This window comes from Herpailurus yagouaroundi, unplaced genomic scaffold (genome assembly GCF_014898765.1).
Source record: "Herpailurus yagouaroundi ecotype Mexico unplaced genomic scaffold, PumYag 222, whole genome shotgun sequence".
Lineage (NCBI taxonomy): Eukaryota > Metazoa > Chordata > Mammalia > Carnivora > Felidae > Herpailurus > Herpailurus yagouaroundi.
This window is the reverse complement of record NW_024412453.1, coordinates 4,336,504-4,354,481: the sequence shown is the minus strand read 5'-3', so window position 1 is coordinate 4,354,481 and position 17,978 is coordinate 4,336,504. Positions and strand designations below refer to the sequence as shown.

General features: G+C 47.6%; 1 protein-coding gene across 5 annotated transcripts; it reads right to left on the bottom strand.

The window, feature by feature from the left end:
- Positions 1-2,345: 2,345 nt before the first annotated feature.
- Positions 2,346-17,976, bottom strand: KNOP1 (lysine rich nucleolar protein 1). Of its 5 annotated transcripts, none has more exons than XM_040458907.1 (5): positions 17,879-17,976; positions 13,977-14,896; positions 10,311-10,379; positions 5,564-5,641; positions 2,346-3,080 (listed from the first exon to the last, which is right to left on the bottom strand). In XM_040458907.1, the coding sequence occupies exons 2-5, from the start codon at positions 14,892-14,894 to the stop codon at positions 2,769-2,771; spliced, it is 1,377 nt and encodes a 458-aa protein (XP_040314841.1). In that variant the 5' UTR covers positions 14,895-14,896; positions 17,879-17,976; the 3' UTR covers positions 2,346-2,768. The 5 variants fall into 5 exon arrangements, with proteins under 5 accessions (XP_040314841.1, XP_040314843.1, XP_040314842.1 ...); XM_040458909.1 differs by lacking the exon at positions 17,879-17,976 and adding an exon at positions 17,685-17,803; XM_040458908.1 differs by lacking the exon at positions 17,879-17,976 and adding an exon at positions 17,356-17,491.
- Positions 17,977-17,978: the final 2 nt, after the last annotated feature.

Sequence of the window (17,978 nt, the reverse complement as noted above, 5' to 3'; positions counted from 1 at the left end):
TAGATGTCCGATCTCTCCTGCCCTGGTTCTGAATAAAAATCCCCAAACCGTCTTGTTTCAGTGGAGACATCATGAACAAGGGAAATCACACCAAACCAAACACAAAAACAAAAAAACCATAAACACCCTTGCAGACAGATTGAGGGTACTGGACATAGGGAAAAGGGGCAGAGTGGCACAAGCCGATGTTGCTTAATTTACAAAGGAGAGAAGCCCAGTTAACCCAGGGCACTTAGAGAGTAAATCCTCCTGGGACTGCAGACTGCTGCAGGAGACCTGCTAACTTGACAATGATCTGCACTGGTAAGAGCAGCAGAGGTAAGATTAAGTCCATTCTGAGGACACTGCCCATCTTGCTATCTTGGCTGTTCAACCTTCTCTGGCTAGACCCTGCTTTAGGAACAGACTATATTAAACCTTCCCCTCAGCCAGCAGATCTCTTCAGCCAATGGGGATACACTGAGTTTGAAAGTCAAATCCTATTACACACAGATTATTAGTACTAAATGGCAGGAGGAGAAAGGTCTGACCATCACATCCTAATGAGAACTATCACTATGAGGACAAGACAGTGGACAATCAATCAATCAGCCAGTCTCCAGAATCACCCAAGAGATGGCTGAGCACAATCTTCCCTGATAAGCCAAGGCAGGCCCTAACTGTAGTGTGATCTCTCAGCAAGGTAAAAACAATTAAAGCAGACAGTATAGGGAGTAAATTCCTGTAGTGTTGATCAAGGCCAGGAGAGATTTATTCCCCCGTGAAAGGACAAGATTCTCTGAAGGCGCTAACTCAATTGCAGAACCTTACCTTCTAGGCAATTAGATGGCCTCTTCCATTATGTATCTCAAAGTTGAATCCATCAAAGGCCCAACTCACCTTCTGGCTGATGTGCCCACCTGAGACTTTACTTGCATAGAACTGTAGGACTCTCGACCTAGCCAGTGTTTATTAGTCAGGGCAGGCCTGCCTCACCTCTACCCACCCAGTGGGACAGTAGTCGACCCCACGTTTGTCTCACCAGCATCTGCTCTTCACTCTTTCTTTCTGACCTGCCTGGAGTGCATCTTCGTCCACATGCCAGGGGCTGGCTCAGAAATTGGCATATGACCCACTGCTGGGCAATGCGTTATGATGAAAGGTCTTCTGGAAGTTTCCTTGAGTCATAAGGTTTTTCTTCTTCCTCTGGAATGTTCTACTGTCTTGATATCCAACTTAAAATTGGTCCAGCCCTTCTTCCACCAGCTTGATGAAGCCAACAGGATGGATGGAGCAGAGAGAAGAATGTTTCTTTGTTGAGCTGATGCATCAATTCCCTACATAAGGACTTCCTGCCAAGTGAGAGATTAAATATCCTGGCTGTTAGGTTGGGCTGCTGAGCTGGGATGACTATAGGCGTCAAGTGATGTGAAAATGTCCCACTCATAAACTGTATGTTGGGATGCAAAATGCTAGGTGAATGGAAAGAAGGTGGTCGTATCGTTCAGGTCATTGTACCTGGAGCTCTGTGGGGCTGCCTATAGAGTCTAGGCATGAAAATGTGATCATGAGGAGGCAACTTCCTGTGTCATCCTCCACACATCCTGACACCTCTGCCACATAAGTCACCTAGGATTCTGTTCCTCATGGTTGCAAAGAATATAATAAACAGATCCCTGGGAATTTGTCATTGGTTCACGAAGACTAACAGTCTCTCTAAAAATGCCTTTTTCAGAATTCAGTTAAGAGCATCAAGACTAAATCCAAGCTCAGCACAGAGGATGGAAAGCACAAAGTCAGAAAAGGCAAAACTGGTTTAGGGGCGCCTGGGTGGCGCAGTCGGTTGGGCGTCCGACTTCAGCCAGGTCGCGATCTCGCGGTCCGTGAGTTCGAGTCCCACGTCAGGCTCTGGGCTGATGGCTCAGAGACTGGAGCCTGTTTCTGATTCTGTGTCTCTCTCTCTGCCCCTCCCCCGTTCATGCTCTGTCTCTCTCTGTCCCAAAAATAAATAAACGTTGAAAAAAAAATTCTTTAAAAAAAAAAAAAAAGGCAAAACTGGTTTAGAAACACATTTCCTAACAGCAGAGGAAGCTCAGTCACATCTGCTTGGTGACAATTCAGACCCCCCTTTGCCAGTAGCTCCTCCAAGATGGGAAAAGAAAATGACTTTGCTCTTCCCTGTTTATCATTAATTCTACTTCCTGTTTGGGATTTAGACATCTAATAAAACTTCTGTTTCTTCAATCAAAAGAGATTTCAATCTCCAGTGAGTATTCCTGGTAAAGTTCCTTAGAGGGGGACATTCAGAGTAGTGAATAGTGACAGAGGACTTGGGGCACAAAAGTACAACACTTGGCACTTACTGGTTGGGTGAACCTGGGCAATTTTATTACTTCATCCCTGAACCTCAGTTTCCTCATCTATAAGATGGGGATAATAGCACCTATTTCATAATTATTAAGATTAAATACATTAATGCAGGGGCAACACATTAGTATGTACGTGGTACATACTAAGCACTCAAGACATTTAGCTATTATTTCTATATGCTGAGGTCTTCAAACAGGGATGGAATGCTTAATACAGAAAATAGTAAGTGTGAGCCACTCACATGTTCTCTTGACTTCTGAAACAGGAGCTTCCCTGACCTCAGTTCATCCAAGCACATGGGCAAAGTTTTCCTTAATCTCTGCAGAGGTTTGACTCGAGACAACTGTAAAATGGCTTTCATTTGCACAACTGAATAATAAAAGCAGTTCTGGCTGTTTTGAAGGACAAGACAGTAGAGTTTAATCTTCAAATTTGATGGACTTGGAAGCATTTCTGTCAATATAAAAGATTTTGTCTGGGGTGGTGGAGAAGCCAAGGCCAGCGCCACGGCTGTACTTCCAGCTCATGGCCCGGTCGTAGTCCTGCTGGAGGTTCTGCCGCAGAGTGTCGGCCGCCTTCTTGTTGAGAGCCATATTGGGCCTTCCGGTCATGTTAGGGGGGCGGCTGAATGAAGGTGACACATTTTTAAAGCCACCCATAAGTTTGAGAAATTTCAGTTTCTGTTCCTCGTTTTCAAAACCAGCAGTATCCCACTGGCCAAACTGAGTTCCCTGTGTTAAAAGAAAAAGGTGGTCATTTTCCTGGTTTCCAAAGCCCCATCCTTTCCCCAAGCCCAGCCTCAACAAGGAGGATCCAGCTGATCAAATGCTCACTGTGGCACAGGGCTCACAAGCACATCAACAGACTATAGTTTTCATTCTAACAAGAGCCGTGTGAGGAATACTGTATTTATTTTCATTTTACTGCTAAGGAAATGAAGGTATGCGGCCTAACTGGGGGCACAAGCCTAATCAATGACCCCGCCAGAATTCCATCCCGGGTCTGGCCAACACCAGGGCCCACCTTTAAACACGGAGCTGCCTGTTTGCTTCGTTCCTCTCCTAAATCACGGCAAAGAGTATGGCACACCTCACCTCACCTCCAACCACTTCACCTCCCAGCTGGCCGCTCTGCCCTCAGGTTGCTGTCAGTTGGAGGGAAGAGGAGAGCAAGTGGGAATCTGAAACGCACATTGCTTCCCATGAGCACTGCGCTTTACAGTGGGGGGTGGAGGCCCAGGGGGGTAAAGGGTCACACAGCCAAGCCAGAGGCTGAGCTAGTCCAGGACTAAGGGGTCCCAATTCATGTCCAGAGTACTCTACCACCTATACATGAGTCACCCATGTTCAAGAACATGCAAGACAGCTGCTAAGAGCGGCTGCAGAAGAAAAGACCCCTTTCCTTCTCACACCTGTGAGATAGCAAGAAACCCAGCTCAAGAAAATTATGACTTTGAAGTCACACAGACCCAGGGATCAAGCCCGCCCTGGCTGACTCTGTTCAAATCACCTAACCTCTCTGAGCCTCAATGTCCTCATCTACAATACAGAAGTGTAATACACCTCTCACAGGGCTTTAACTAACGATCAAATCAAGTTTTTACACCAGCAACCCAGAGCACAATGCTTGGCATACTTTAAGTTCTCAAAAACTGGTCATTCTTCCCACCCCACCCCGACTGCTGACCTCCATGCTGCCTGGGAACTTTCCACTTGCAAGACAAATGCCAGCCTAGCACTTATTTCTAGATCAGTTTTGGGAGAATACTAAAAACCAATCATTGTTACACTTGCCCTGAGTCAATCAGTGACAAATTCTTCCAGTTTCACAGCGGCCCAGATGGAGGCATAATTAACAGCTTCCCAGGCCTACAATTTCTAGAATGAGAAACCACCTCTGACAGCCATGCACTGGGTCTGAGGAAACTAGCTCTTCCAAGGGCTGCTGACCCACTCAAAGGGGCCCTCCCACAGGGGCACACAGCCAGTCTGGAATCCTCACCACAGGCCTCACCTGTCAAGTGTCCCCAGGTCCTGGGAGGCAATGCCACCTAAAGTGTCCCCAGCAGATGCCAGCCCCTGTGCCCTAGGATCCCCATCAGGTCCTTCTAGGTACAGCCTCTGGGGCCACTAGCTGCCCTGTTTCTTGCCTTCCTCAACTCAATAAGGATGTTCTATCAGCTCTGCTCAGCTCAAGAGGATGGAAAGAGAAGAGACACCCAGAGGGAAGACACATAACAAAGGCCCTCTCCATATCCCACTGGGCGAGAGTACAAGTCCCATTTTACAGATGTGGAAACTGAGGCTCCAAAAGGGGAAGTTGCTTCCCTAGAGTCTCACAACGAGAAAGTGGCAGAGCCAGAAATTGAACTCAGGTCTTTTGATCCAAATTAATTGTTCTTTCCTGTGTTAAACTGTGAAGGCTTAAGATAAGGCAGGAAAGCAAGCCTTCCTTGTCATCTAGATCCTTATTTCCCTCTCCCCAATCCAATTAACTATTAGCAAGTCTTGTTGGATTGTGAAGCTGTCTCTTCTCTCTGTCCTCTGCCACCATCCCAGTCCTCAGGCCTGCAGGCCGAGCCTCCTAACCAGCTCCCCACTTCCCCTACACACATGCCCTCCAGGAGCTCTCACTGCACCTAGAGTCTCCGTACAAGCTTCCAGCCACAGCTGTCGAGGTTGGCCTGGTGTAGGCCTGCCCACAGCCCCTCTCACCCTGCTTCAGCCTGACTTTGTGTCCTCGCACAGTACTCCCTCCTGTCCCATCTCCTCAGGCCTGGTTTAGAATCTCCCATTCCAACTGGACCTTGAAGGCAGTCCTGAGAGAGGTCTGCCACCACATAGCTCTTGCCTCTGCCACCTACCCTGGTCCAAGAAGCCTTCTGAGATCACTATCCACTGCTGAAAAGCGCTTATCACATGCCCTCAGAGACCAATGTGTGGGACATACCATCCATCCAGAGCTGGAGACAAAGGTTCAGGATGCTTCTCTGGCTTGGCCAGCTCTCTAGGAGGTAGGCAAGCACCCCTTCAGAAGGAGGAAAGTTAGCTCAAGACAAGCTCTGCAGTCAAGAGAGCCCAACGGCAGACTGGGACAGCCTCTGGGGCCTGGACTCCCATGGTCTTGTCTCCCATCACTCTGCTGCTCATGCCACAAGGCGAGGAAGGAGGAGTCAGGATGCCGGGGTGTGTCACCCAGCAGACATTGAACTTACTGTCCACTTCCTTGGTTCAGAAGCTTCCGTTTTGCCCGACTCACGATCAATCTCTTCTTGCAAGGCCTTTCGCCTCACCTGAGCAAGGGAGAGCAAAGAAAAGAGGGAAATGGGACACAGAAGTTTTCCTTTGAGCTTAAAACAGAGCACAGAGATAGGGCAGGAGGACAGGACGTGGCAAGAGGGAGAGGAGCTTTCCTCTGTTGCAAATTGGGGCAGGCATTTGTCGGGAACAATCTTCTAAGCATCCCAAGGCTGCAATCCCTTGGCCTAAAATGGGCAGCCTCATTTATTCTTTTTTTTGCCATTCTTTAAGAATGAACTTTCCTATAAACTGAGCCTTATCCACCTTCAGCAGAACATTTTTGTCAGTAACAGCCATAGTGGGTGGAAACTTCCCCAAAGCAAACTGCCTGAAGCCCTGCCTTCCTATACAGAAGATACAATAGTTAACTTTCGGGATAGCATTGTTTTCTAGAAAGAACACTGGAGTAAGGAAAAGGCTAGTATGAAACTTAGCACTTAGATAAGTCATTTAACCTTTTTGTACTTAGATTCATTCATCTGCAAATAGAAATATCAGCTACCTTGGAGGATAAATGGCAGAAACAGAATTGTGCTATGATGTATAATAAATATATATTTGGTTGTTATCCTAGTTTCTGCAGAGAATTCCTAAACCCCTTGGGATTTCCAAAGTGAGGAAAGCAATCAAGGTGTCTTATGCTATGTAAATGAGGAGAACTAATGAAGAAAAGCACCTGAGGATGGGGGCTGGTTGTCAGGTGAACCAACCCCATGACCATAGGGGGTTGGAACTTGCAATCCCCCCTCCAAACTCCAGGGAGGGAAGAGGGCCTGGAAGCTGAATCAATTAGCAAATGGTCAATGATTTAATCAATTGCACCTATGTAATGAAGCCTCCATAAACCTCCCAAAAGAGCAGGATGTTCAGAGGGCTTCTGGGTTGGTGGAAAACATGGAGATTTGTAAAGAGCGGTATACTTGGAGAGGGCATGAAATTTTAGTGCCATTTCCCCATACCTTGCCATATGTATCACTACCATCTGGCTTTTCTTGATTTGTATCCTTTTATTATAAACCAACAGTCTAGTAAGTGAAATGATTCGGAGTTCTGTGAACTGCTCTAACAAATTAATAGAACCCAAGGACAGGGTCATCAGAACCTCCCATCTATATAGCAGGCTGCCAAGGGGTGGTAGTAGCCTGGTGAGACTGAGTCCTTACCCTGTGGGATGTGACACTATCTCCATATATATGGTGTCAGATTGGAGTTGAATTGTAGGACACCCAGCTGGTGTCCAAGAATTGCTGGTGTCGGAGAACCTCCCTGCCCAACATTAAATTGTTGGGTGCAGAATGTTAAGAACCTAATAGAGTGCCTGGTACACAGCAGGTACATCTTATGCAATGCTGCTAGCATGGCTCAAGGCCACCATCAGCCTACTAATGACCCTGCTGTTTGATATAAAAGCTTCCAGGACCAATATCCCTGACAAACATAGATCAAAAGTCCTCAACAAAATGTCAGCAAACTGAGTTCAACAATACATTAAGAGAATCATTCACCATGATCAAGCAGGATTTATCTCAGGGATGCAAGGATGGTTTAATATCCATCCTTGATAAACCACATTAACAAAATGAAGAATAAAAATCCTACTCATCTCAATACATGCAGAAAAAGCATTTGATAAAATTCAACATCAATTCATGGTAACAAATGTCAATAGGGTCGATACAGAGGGAACATACCTCAACATGATAAAGGCCACATAGTTAACATCATACTCAATGGTGAAAAGCTTCAAGTTTTTCCTCTAAGATTAGAAACAAAACAAGAATGTCTACTCTCATCACTTTTATTCAACACAGTACTGAAGTCTCGGGCACCATAGACAAGAAAAAGAAACAAAAGTGATCCAAACTGGAATGGAACAAATGAAACTAACACTACTTGCAGATGACATGATAATCTATATAGAAAACCCTAAAGACTCCATCAAAAAACTATTACAACTAATAAATGAATTCAGTAAAAGTTGCAGGATATAAAAACAATATACAGGAATCTGTTCCATTTCTATACACTAAAAACGAACTACTGAAAAGAAAAATTAAGAAAACACTCCCAGTTACAACTGCATCAAAAATAATAAAACACCTAGGAATAAACTTAAGGAGGTAAAAGAGCTATACTCTGAAAATTTTAAGACATGGATGACAGAAACTTGAAGATGACATAAATAAATGGAAGGATATACCATGCTCATGGATTGGAAGAATTAACATTGTTAAAATGTCCATATTATCCAAAGCAATCTACAGATTCAATGCAATCCCTATCAAAAAACCAATAGCATGTTTCAAAGAACTGGAATGAACAATCCTAAAATTCATATGGAATCACAAAAGATGCTGAATAGCCAAAGTAACCCTGAGAGAGAAAAACAAAGCTGGAGGTAGCACAATCCCATATATCAAACTATACTACAAAGCAGCAGTAATCAAAATAGCATAGTATTGGCACAAAACCAGAGATCAATGGAAGAGAAGCCAGAAATAACTTATAGGTCAATTAATCTATGACAAAGCATCCAAGGATCTAACAATGTGGGAAAGACAGTCTTTTTAATAAATGGTGTTGGGAAAACTGAACAGCTACATGCAGAAGAATGAACTGGACCACTTTCTCAGACCATACACAAAGATAAATTCAAAATGGATTAAAGACTTAAATGTGAAACCTGAAACCATAGGACCCCTAAAAGAAAACAAAGGCAAAAAATTCTTGGTAATAATTTTCTGGATCTGTATCCTTAGGCAAGGGCAATAAAAACAATTAGAACTACAACAAACTAACAAAAAGGCAACCTACTAAATGGGAGAAGATACAGTTGACCCTTGAACAAGTAGGGATTGGGGCGCTGGCCCCCTGCACAATTGAAAATCCACATATAAGGGGCGCCTGGATGGCGCAGTCGGTTAAGCGTCCGACTTCAGCCAGGTCACGATCTCGCGGTCCGTGAGTTCGAGCCCCGCGTCGGGCTCTGGGCTGATGGCTCAGAGCCTGGAGCCTGTTTCCGATTCTGTGTCTCCCTCTCTCTCTGCCCCTCGCCCATTCATGCTCTGTCTCTCTCTGTCCCAAAAATAAATAAAAGTTGAAAAAAATAAAAATAAAAAAATAAAGAGAATGGTCTACATAACGTAGCATGATTACACAGTGCTTTAAAATTACACAGTTACAAAGGAAAAATCTAGAAAAATATAGTAACAAAGGGTTAACAGTGACCATTCTTAGGTGATAGGATTTCAGGTCACATTATTTTTTTTAGGTTGCGATGTTTTAACATAGTGAACTTTCAGCATTTACAGGGAAAAAAGGCAGAGGTAAAATAGAAAGCTTCACTTACGTTGAGGTCATCTGTCACCCATAACGGTTAAAAGTTTCCTTAAAAATTGTAAACAGTAGGCACAAGTCAGCAGCAAAGGGGCTGCTGGTGGGCATCGCCCATAAGAAGTACATGGGCATGAGGACTCTGAGTTCCAGCAGCTTGCTGCATCCTGACATCCTGAGCGGGGGAGGATACCTGCGAAAGGAACTGAGGGAAGGGGCCCAGAGCCCAGAGAGGCAGGGCCGCCCCCCCCCTCCCCCCCGCCTCTGTCCTCTCGGTCCTCATTACAGTTAGCCCTGACCCTGGGGAGCCGCATGACTATGACCTGCAAAAGGCTGGGGACCTCCCATTTCTAAGGGGTTTGTGCTTTGTGCCAGGCCTTGGAATGGGCTCTGTCAGCATCCCCTTACTGATCGGCATGGTCCTACTTCCGATGCCCCTGCCTCCAGGGAGAGTTCCTTAGCACTCCAAAGGCATTAGGTTTGGAAATTCTGTGACATCTTCTAGGCTCCCACATACTCAGCTCACTTCCTAGTAGTCACTGGTTTCTTTCTCTCCTGGAGTAGAAGGGCCACGAGACAGGGGTCATCCCTGCATCACACTCTGTTGCTTCTCTCCAGCAGTTACTTGCTGACAAAGCATGAGGATGTGGTCAGGGTAATGGGTGCCCCTTATTAAGCAGATATAAGACAGGCCCCTGCTGATTGCCTCACAAACATGACTGCGTCTGGTCTTCACAGCCACCTACACGAGAGGGTCAGTAAGGTCAGTGACTGCCCAAGGATGTTAGTAATGGTCCAAAGCCAAGCCTCTGCTGTTACCACTGTCCTGCCTGGCCTCATTTGCTCCAGGATCATACAAAGACCCCAATTCCAGAAAGTCATGCTCCTTTATAGGATACATCTACCTACAGATCCAGGCACGCCAGAAGCAGAAGCTGAGCCACAACAGAATAACTTCTCTAAGTGCTCCTGAATTGAGGACAGGAGGTGGCAATGCACGGGCCTGGCTGAGCGCATGTTCCCTGCCCTGGCTGCAGTTCCTGGAGTCATACTCCTGTCTCTCTTGCAGCAATCATAAGGGAAGCACTCAGCCTGAGATTCTCAATGATCAGATAGCCCCTCAGCCAAAGCTGTGGTAGTGAAAGGGTCTCCCAGCATCAAGTGGGGAAGGCCACAAGTCCCCTGCCACTTGAGGTGTTCCAGAGCTGGCTGGTGGCTTTTGGGTTCCTTGACACCTCTGGGACCAGGATCTTGTTGCCCAGGAGGAGACAAATGTGTGCCTGGTGGGTGGCAAGACATCTGGGAGGGGGATGAGGACCTGGACCGTACCTGGTCTATGTGCGCCTCATCCATGTTGCCTTTCTTTTCCAACACCACCTCTAAGTCTGTGTCAGGCTCCTGCACAAAAGGGCAAAGGGAGGAAGAGTCAAGCATACGATGGCCTCTGCCCCAGCAGCCCAGCAGGATGAGATCATGATAATCCAGAAAAGTCCCAAGACTGCAGCACCACCTCAACCCCTGCCACCAACAGAACTTCTGACATTCTGTCTTCCACATTTCTGATTCTCCTCTTAAGACAACGGCACTGACCTAACATATGAAGAAACTAAGATTCAGAGAGGTGACAGGACCATCATGAAGTAACCCCCACAGCTCAGGGACAGAACTGACACAGGTCTCCTGACTAAGGCTTGGCACACCTTTCCTGCCACAGACATCATCTTATCTCCCATGGCACCACACCAGCAAGAGGAGAGAGGCCAAGGGCCCTGCTGATGGGGGTGGAGGGACAGACTGGCAGGGGACAGGTAAGCCTGGGGCCCTGACTGGGGTGAGGGTGGGCAGGGCGGGGACCCTGCCAACAAACCTAAATCCAGTTCTCTCCTCCAGTGCCCACCCCCACTCCAGTCCTAGTCATTGCCTTCCCTCCTACCTGGACAACACAACAGTCTCTAACTCCTGCTTCCTCACCCCCTTCCACCCCAACCCTGCTCCATTATGCACAACAACTAGGGTGAGCTTTAAAAACTCAACTGGAGGGGCACCTGGCTGGCTCAGTCAGTAGAGCATTACAACTCTTGATCTCGCAGTTGAAGGTTCAAGCCTTACATTGGGTACAAAAATTACTTAAAACAAAATCTCAGGGCCTGGTGGCTCAGTTGGTTGAACATCTGACTCCTGATTTCAGCTCAGGTCATGATCTCGTGGTTCATGAGTTGGAGCCCCAAGTCAGGCTCTGCAAAGTCAGTGCAGAGCCTGCTTGGGGTCCTCACTCTCTCTCTCTCTCAAAATAAATAAACTTAAAAAAAGAAAAAGGTAGGGGCGCCTGGGTGGCGCAGTCGGTTAAGCGTCCGACTTCAGCCAGGTCACGATCTCGCGGTCCGTGAGTTCGAGCCCCGCGTCGGGCTCTGGGCTGATGGCTCAGAGCCTGGAGCCTGTTTCCGATTCTGTGTCTCCCTCTCTCTCTGCCCCTCCCCCGTTCATGCTCTGTCTCTCTCTGTCCCAAAAATAAATAAACGTTGAAAAAAAAAATTTAAAAAAAAAAGGTAAATAAAATAAAATCTCAAAAAAAAAAAACTCAACCGATCATATCGTATATACACCTTAAACTTGCACCATGTTATATGTCAATTATATCTCAATTAAAAAAATAAAAATTTAAAAAATCAGATCACATCACCCCACTACTCCCCAAAACTCTCCAGGGGCTCTTATCCTATTTACACAAAAATCTAGACTCCTGTGGCCTCTATGGTCTCTATTCCTTGTCCCCTCCCAAACTCCCAGCTTCTACTACCCCAGTCTCTGCTCCTTCCAGGACCTCTGCACTGTTGCTCCCTCTGCATGACCCACAGCCAACAGCCCTCACACAACTCCGCTCCCATGTGGTGTCCTCATTGGGCCTGCCCTGGGCATGTTTGCATGTGTCAAACTTGCTCACTGACCTTAGCTCCCATGGGACCCTCTAAAAGTGAGACCCCAGGCCACTTTCCGTGATCCTTTGGTCATGACAACTGCCATCTTTTCGCAGCCTGACTTTAAATGTGCTCTGCGCGGCACCCAGCATCACATGTGATGATCCCTGGAAGGCTCTGTTTACTCACATCACCCATCCAGACCCTGAAGATGTGTGCATTTCCTGACTCAGAGGGCTGTCCGAGGCAGCAGAGCCCCCAAGGCAGGAGATGTTAAACAGAGGGGACCAACCACCTTTCACTGAACTCTGGAAAGAAGGGATTCTGATGGGGGCTGGGCTCCCAGCCTCTGGGGTTCCTCTTGGCCCCAAGAGCTTCTGAATGAAAGAGACCAGTGAAATAAGTCTAATGGACTAGGACAAAACTGGGAAAAATCCAGAAACCAGAACTGCCTTTTGTAGGCCCTGAAAAGGAGGCCGCCCCTGCCCTCCTCAACCCTATCAAGCTGAGCTGAGGGTGCCCAGACACTTCCTGATGACCTTGCTCCAGGGGGCTCATCCTTCAATTGGTATTAACGGAGCCCCCGCCAGTGCCAGGGCCATCCTTCAGTAACAACTACATACACGTTAGCCATCATTCTTACTTGAGGACCACAGGGCAGTGGCTGGTCTGAGCTTACCTAGCTGGTCGGTGCAGAACTGGGAAGAGAACTCAGGGCTTGTTTAATAGAAGACGGTCACTTCTTGGGCTCTAATGGCTCTACCATCTATGGGAAGTTACAGGGCAGCTTCTGAGAAAGGATGAAACCTTCAGTTCCAAAGCCAGACTGGGCTGAAAGCCCACCCTGACAGGTAGATGATCCTGATCAAGGTATTTAACGCCTCCCTTAGTATCTCTGTCTGTTAAATGAGGAAAACGACAGCAGCCATTTCACCAGACTGATGTGAGCATTAAACGGGTTAATACATGGGGAGCATTAGCCTACCGCCAGGTACACAGTAAGTGTTCAACATCAGCCTTGGCTACCCCAACAGGCCAGACATCTGCTTGGAGTAGGACACATACCATCTCATTTCCCCCTGCACATCCACTCACTTATTCCAAAAACAGGAATGAAGGTGTGGTCCTGACACAAATAGAGGCAGATGTGGACCTGTGGAGTCCAAGTGCTCTGGCTCATCTCCTCCCTTCTCTCCCCCACTCAAGGAAGCCTGTCAGGATGGAGACAACGTATCTCTGTTGTCTTCGCCAGACCATCAACTATTCTCTTCCTCCGGGTAATTAGGATTGGGTTTTCCTCCCAGGAATTGTCTTCCCCCCGACCTCAAACAGTGGGGTTCAGTGGGACTAATACCCTAGTTTCCTCCCCCCAGCTTCAGATCAGGGCTTCCAGCTTGGATGATCACCTGAGGCATGTGACAGCAGCCCTGAGAATTTTCTTGTAATCGTTTCAGAGGGGCTACAGTTCTCCCTTTGGGGGTAGTCTAACTACTAGGATGAAATCCTGGAACTGCTGAGACTGTCTTGCTATGGGTGGGAGGTGGGAGGTGCCTGTCTGTGACTAAAACCCACTAGAAGAAAAAAATACAAAGCCCAGAGCTGGGGAAAGCCACACAGGCATCTCCTGCAATCCAAACCTATTTGGTCTCTAAATCATGTAAACAGAGCACAGAAAATAAACTCAGATAGGCTTGGACACCATGTTATCTCAAACTATTTGGTTCCTGAGTTTTGGACAGCAAGTGGCAAGAGTTCAGAAAGAGAGTGATTCATCTGAAAAATGTGTATCTATTCAGACCCTAAGTGAAGATAGTGAGAAGTTGGGTAGAGTTTCAATAGCAAGGGATACCTTTATTACTGAGGATAGTGCATGAGTACCTGGATCCAGCCATACCTGAAACTAAATCGCTTTTAACCTTTCCAGTTACATATCTCAACAAATACCCTTTTCTGGCTGAAGTCAGTTCAATCAGGGTTCTGGCAGCTACAAAGGGGAGTGCCTGTGTACGAATGCACACACACACTCCCCACTTCCACCCTTATTCACCCAAGCAGAGTCCACTTCTGAAGAAAAGCTTACCTCTTTACAAGGCTCTCCTGCTACTCTGCTCTCTTTCTCCTTCTTCTTTTTATTCCTCCTCAGAGCTGGCTCCTCAATGCCTGGCTGCTCTGCCTTTTTCTTGGCCTTCATTTTCTTTTTTGCAGGGGACTTGGGGTTATGTTCTATTGGGATGTATTCTGGAGCCTCAACTTTGACTGGCTTCTTACTTCCTTTCCTGGGGATGCCCTCAATGGACTTGGAGAGCTCAAGGTGCCCTAGGGAGGTGTCTCCCTTCTGGTGGATTTTCTTTTTCTTCTTCATCTTCACATTGTGCTCCCTGGGGCTCTCCTGCTTCCGTTTCCGCCCTGAGGCTGTCTGCTCCTCTCCATCCTTCCCCACCGAGCAAGCATACAGAGAATCCCCAGACTCACAGAACCAAGGGTCCTTGGCTGAAAAGGCTGCAGCCTCCTGGGCCTTTTTCTCCTTCTTGTGTTTTTTGGGCTTCTTGCCGATGCTGGTCACCTCCTCGCCCTGTCTGGGGTCCGGGAAGGTCTTCACTCTCGAGCCAGGGGACATGGCTGGAGGCCATAAGGACTTCCTCTTCTTTTTCTTCTCCCCACCTTGGAACTCAGATGAACCAAGAGCCTGCTTCCTGGGGCTCGGCAACTTCTCTGTCCGTCCAGCACGTAATGTGGTCTCAGGTTCTAAGTGCTGCTCACTGAGGGTGCTATGTCCCTTCTTTTTCTTCTTTTTCTTCACTAGAGGCATCTCAGATGCCTGTCCCAGGACCACACTCTTTGAGGGGGATGTGGCTTTTGTGGGACAGCTCTCAGTGAAGTAATTGTCACTGTTTAAAACTGAGTATTGAGTCTCTAGTTCTTTGACCACCTTCTTTTTCTTCTTCTTTTTCTCTGGGAGCCCAAGGGCCAAGTCTCCTTTGTGGGTTTTAGTGATCATTCCTGAAAAGAAATGGTACACGTTATCCCCTACCAAATCCCCGTGTACAATTCAGTTAGGTAGTACCAAAAGCCACATTTCTTTTTTTTTTAATGTTTATTTTTGAGACAGAGCATGAAAGGGGGGTCGGGTCAGAGAGAGGGAGACACAGAATCCGAAGCAGGCTCCAGGCTCCGAGCTGTCAGCACAGAGCCCAATGCAGGGCCCAAACCCACGGACCGTGAGATCATGACAAGAGCCGAAGTCGGACACCCAACCGACTGAGCCACCCAGGTGCCCCAAAAGCCATGTTTCTGAGTGGCTAGTCTGAAATGTTAAGGGATGGAAAAATGTGATCAAAGAAGAATAGAGTTTAAATTCAGACAGGCCCAAGTTCAAATTGAAACTGCTCCCTCACCTTAAGCTAATCATCTAGCCTCCCTGAACATTAATTTCCCCATCTAGAAAATGGGGGGAAATAACACTTCCTTCTCAAAGGGAGAAGTGATCCATGCAAAGTGGTACACTGCTGATTCCTTTTCCTAACCCCCCTTCTCAGATCTCTGAGCCTAGTCACCCATTCCAACAAATTTACTGCCTACCCTGTGCCAGCCAGGGAGGACACAACTGCAGTCAAATCAGACAGACAATTTCTGAAGGGAACAGAAATCCTGAGGTGAACTCTTCCTGCCAATTCCCACCAGAGGCAGTAACTGTGGCACAATTAACTCCTTACCTTGGTTCACCTAAGTAGCTTTTCCTTTGTGTGTGGAAATTAACTTCCCCCACCTGCACGCTGGATGACTTACCCTCCTGATTACCTTCCCATGTGGCTAGTAGTATGAGCAGCAGCAAGATATGGAAGGAGCCCCAGCTAGGACAGACAAGACCTGGGTTCAAATGGTGACTGACACTCTCTTGCCACATAGTGTTGGCTTATCCGGGCCTCAGTTTCCCTATCCATCATCAGGGACTGAACCAGATCAAAGGCTGCCAGGGGGAGAAGGTGTGGGGGCCACACCTTGCCTGCTTCACTGTTTTTAAATTTTCAAATTACCAATATTTAACAATTGGAGATGACACAGAGCAACCTACAATGTCCAGCTTTTTTGGGGAAATGTCATGTAGGCAACTGTGCGAGGGCCCTCAAGTACACTTTAGCTTCCAGCTAGGCTACTTCTGTCACTCATCACACCCCAGTTCCTATTGCTCCCTGAACTAGGTGACATGGAGACACCCAGGGAATCCAGAAACAAAATATCCCCCAGGTTTGGACAGTGGGAGGCATAGTTCAAAAGGCTCTCCATCCTGAAGCTCTCCAGGCTCAGAACCCTGCAGACTGGACTTGACTCACCATTAGCAGCTTCAAGGAGCCAGGCCAGGACCAAACTATGACTCAAATTCATTTGTAACTCATGCCAGGAGCACCTGGAAAGTCAAGGGAACCCTGTCATTCATTCCTATCCTGTTTTCTGCTCTATTCCCAGAGCCTAGCTCTGTACCTGGCACATAGCAGGTGTTCAATAAATACTCACCGAAAAAATGAATGCCAGAGATACAGAGATGAACAAGATAAAACACCTGCTATGGGTGCCTGGGTGGCTCAGTCGGTTAAGCATCTGACTTTGGCTCAGGTCATGATTTCACAGTTTATGGGTTCAAGCCCTGCATCAGGCTCTGTGTGGACAGCTCAGAGTCTGGAGCCTGCTTAGGATTCTGTGTCTCCCTCTCTCTGTCCTCGTCCGCTTGTGTGCACTCGCGCACTCCCTCAGAAGTAAAAAACAAAAAACAAAAACAAACACTTAAAAACTGTTAAAAAAAACCAAAACACCTGCTCCCAAGAAGGTGTAGGAGGAAAAGATGTGTGATAATGAAGACACAAGTGATAACATCAAGGCTAGTGGTGAGGTCAGGGCAATGGAGTTAATCTAATCTGACCCATCAGTTGTCAGTAAAGTTTCTAGTACAGAAGTTTCCAGCTTGGGCAACTACAGGACGGTGGTGTTAAATCCTAAGAAAAAGGAACTGAAGGAGGGTGATTAGGGGCTGCAGGAGACAGGCTGGTTTGCATAGATGCCTTGAGATATCCAAAAGAAGACTGTCCAGTGAACAGGTGTGGGTCTGAGGCTCAGGGGTGATGGGGCTGACACAGATAAGAAAAACTTAGAAATGTATGGATGATAACTAAGCCTCAAATACAACGAGCCTAAGACAACACCTTAGGGAAACAGGAGGGCAGAGGAAGAGGGGCCTGCAAAGGAAGAGAAGTAGGTGCAAACCTAGAGAGGGTGGAGTCAAGAGAGCGGAGAGCGCCTCAGGTGGGGGGAATAGTCAAGAGACCTGTTTGGAACAAAGAAGCCAAAGGGGGGCTGTGGTCAATTTAATCCCCTTAAGCTTCCCTCCACTTTAGCACTGAATACGCTCCTCCTTAACCCAGCGAGCCCAGATGTATTCACTCTAAGGGAAGAGGAATGTTCCTCACAGTGTCTCCAGTAAAAACCAGCACTTTCTCCAAAAGCGCTTTTAAAATCTCGCGGTAGCCTACTGAGGACCGGTGTGAAGGCCCCATCGCACAGACTTGCTGAGGCTTCGAGACTTCAATTTACCAGTCCTAGGTCCTAAAGCCAGCAAGTGACAAAAAAAGATTCGAACCCAGCCCGCAGAGCCTGTGCTCTGCACAATGGAACCAACACCCCACCACCACGGCAGGTTCACTAGCGGGAAGCAAGGGAGCCGGGAGGAGAAACGGACCCTCTAAGGCTCCGGCAGCGCCAAAGCTTCCGCGCGCATACACACGCGCGGAAGGATTACCCGCATTCCTGGCCCCACTGCAAGGCGGGAGAACTTCCAGAAGGCGGCGGCCTCAGGCCGGAGCGTGCGCTGGTGGTTGGTGGTGTGGATTTGGGGTGCAAGTCGCCCGCTTTTCCCTTAGTTTGCCCCGCAAGTCCCCAAGCCGAATCTCCAGACTCCGCGCCTCCCCGTCTGGGCCGCCCCTCGGCACTCACCCTCAGGCCAAGCTTCCCCGCCTCCACGTGAAAGCCAGCTCCGCCGCGACCCGGAAGTTAATCTCGAGTCTCTGGCTCGCCCCCGTGAATTCTGGGTCCT

Bases quoted from the DNA above. Each gene is read 5' to 3' on its own strand.
- KNOP1 (XM_040458906.1), bottom strand. From the start codon at position 16,279: ATGAATTTGAGTCATAGTTTGGTCCTGGCCTGGCTCCTTGAAGCTGCT. The intron at 10,380-13,976 runs GTAAGCTTTTCT...CCTTTTGTGCAG, and splicing joins CAGGAGAGCCTTGTAAAGAG to GAGCCTGACACAGACTTAGA. The intron at 5,642-10,310 runs GTACGGTCCAGG...TCCCTTGCTCAG, and splicing joins ATGAGGCGCACATAGACCAG to GTGAGGCGAAAGGCCTTGCA.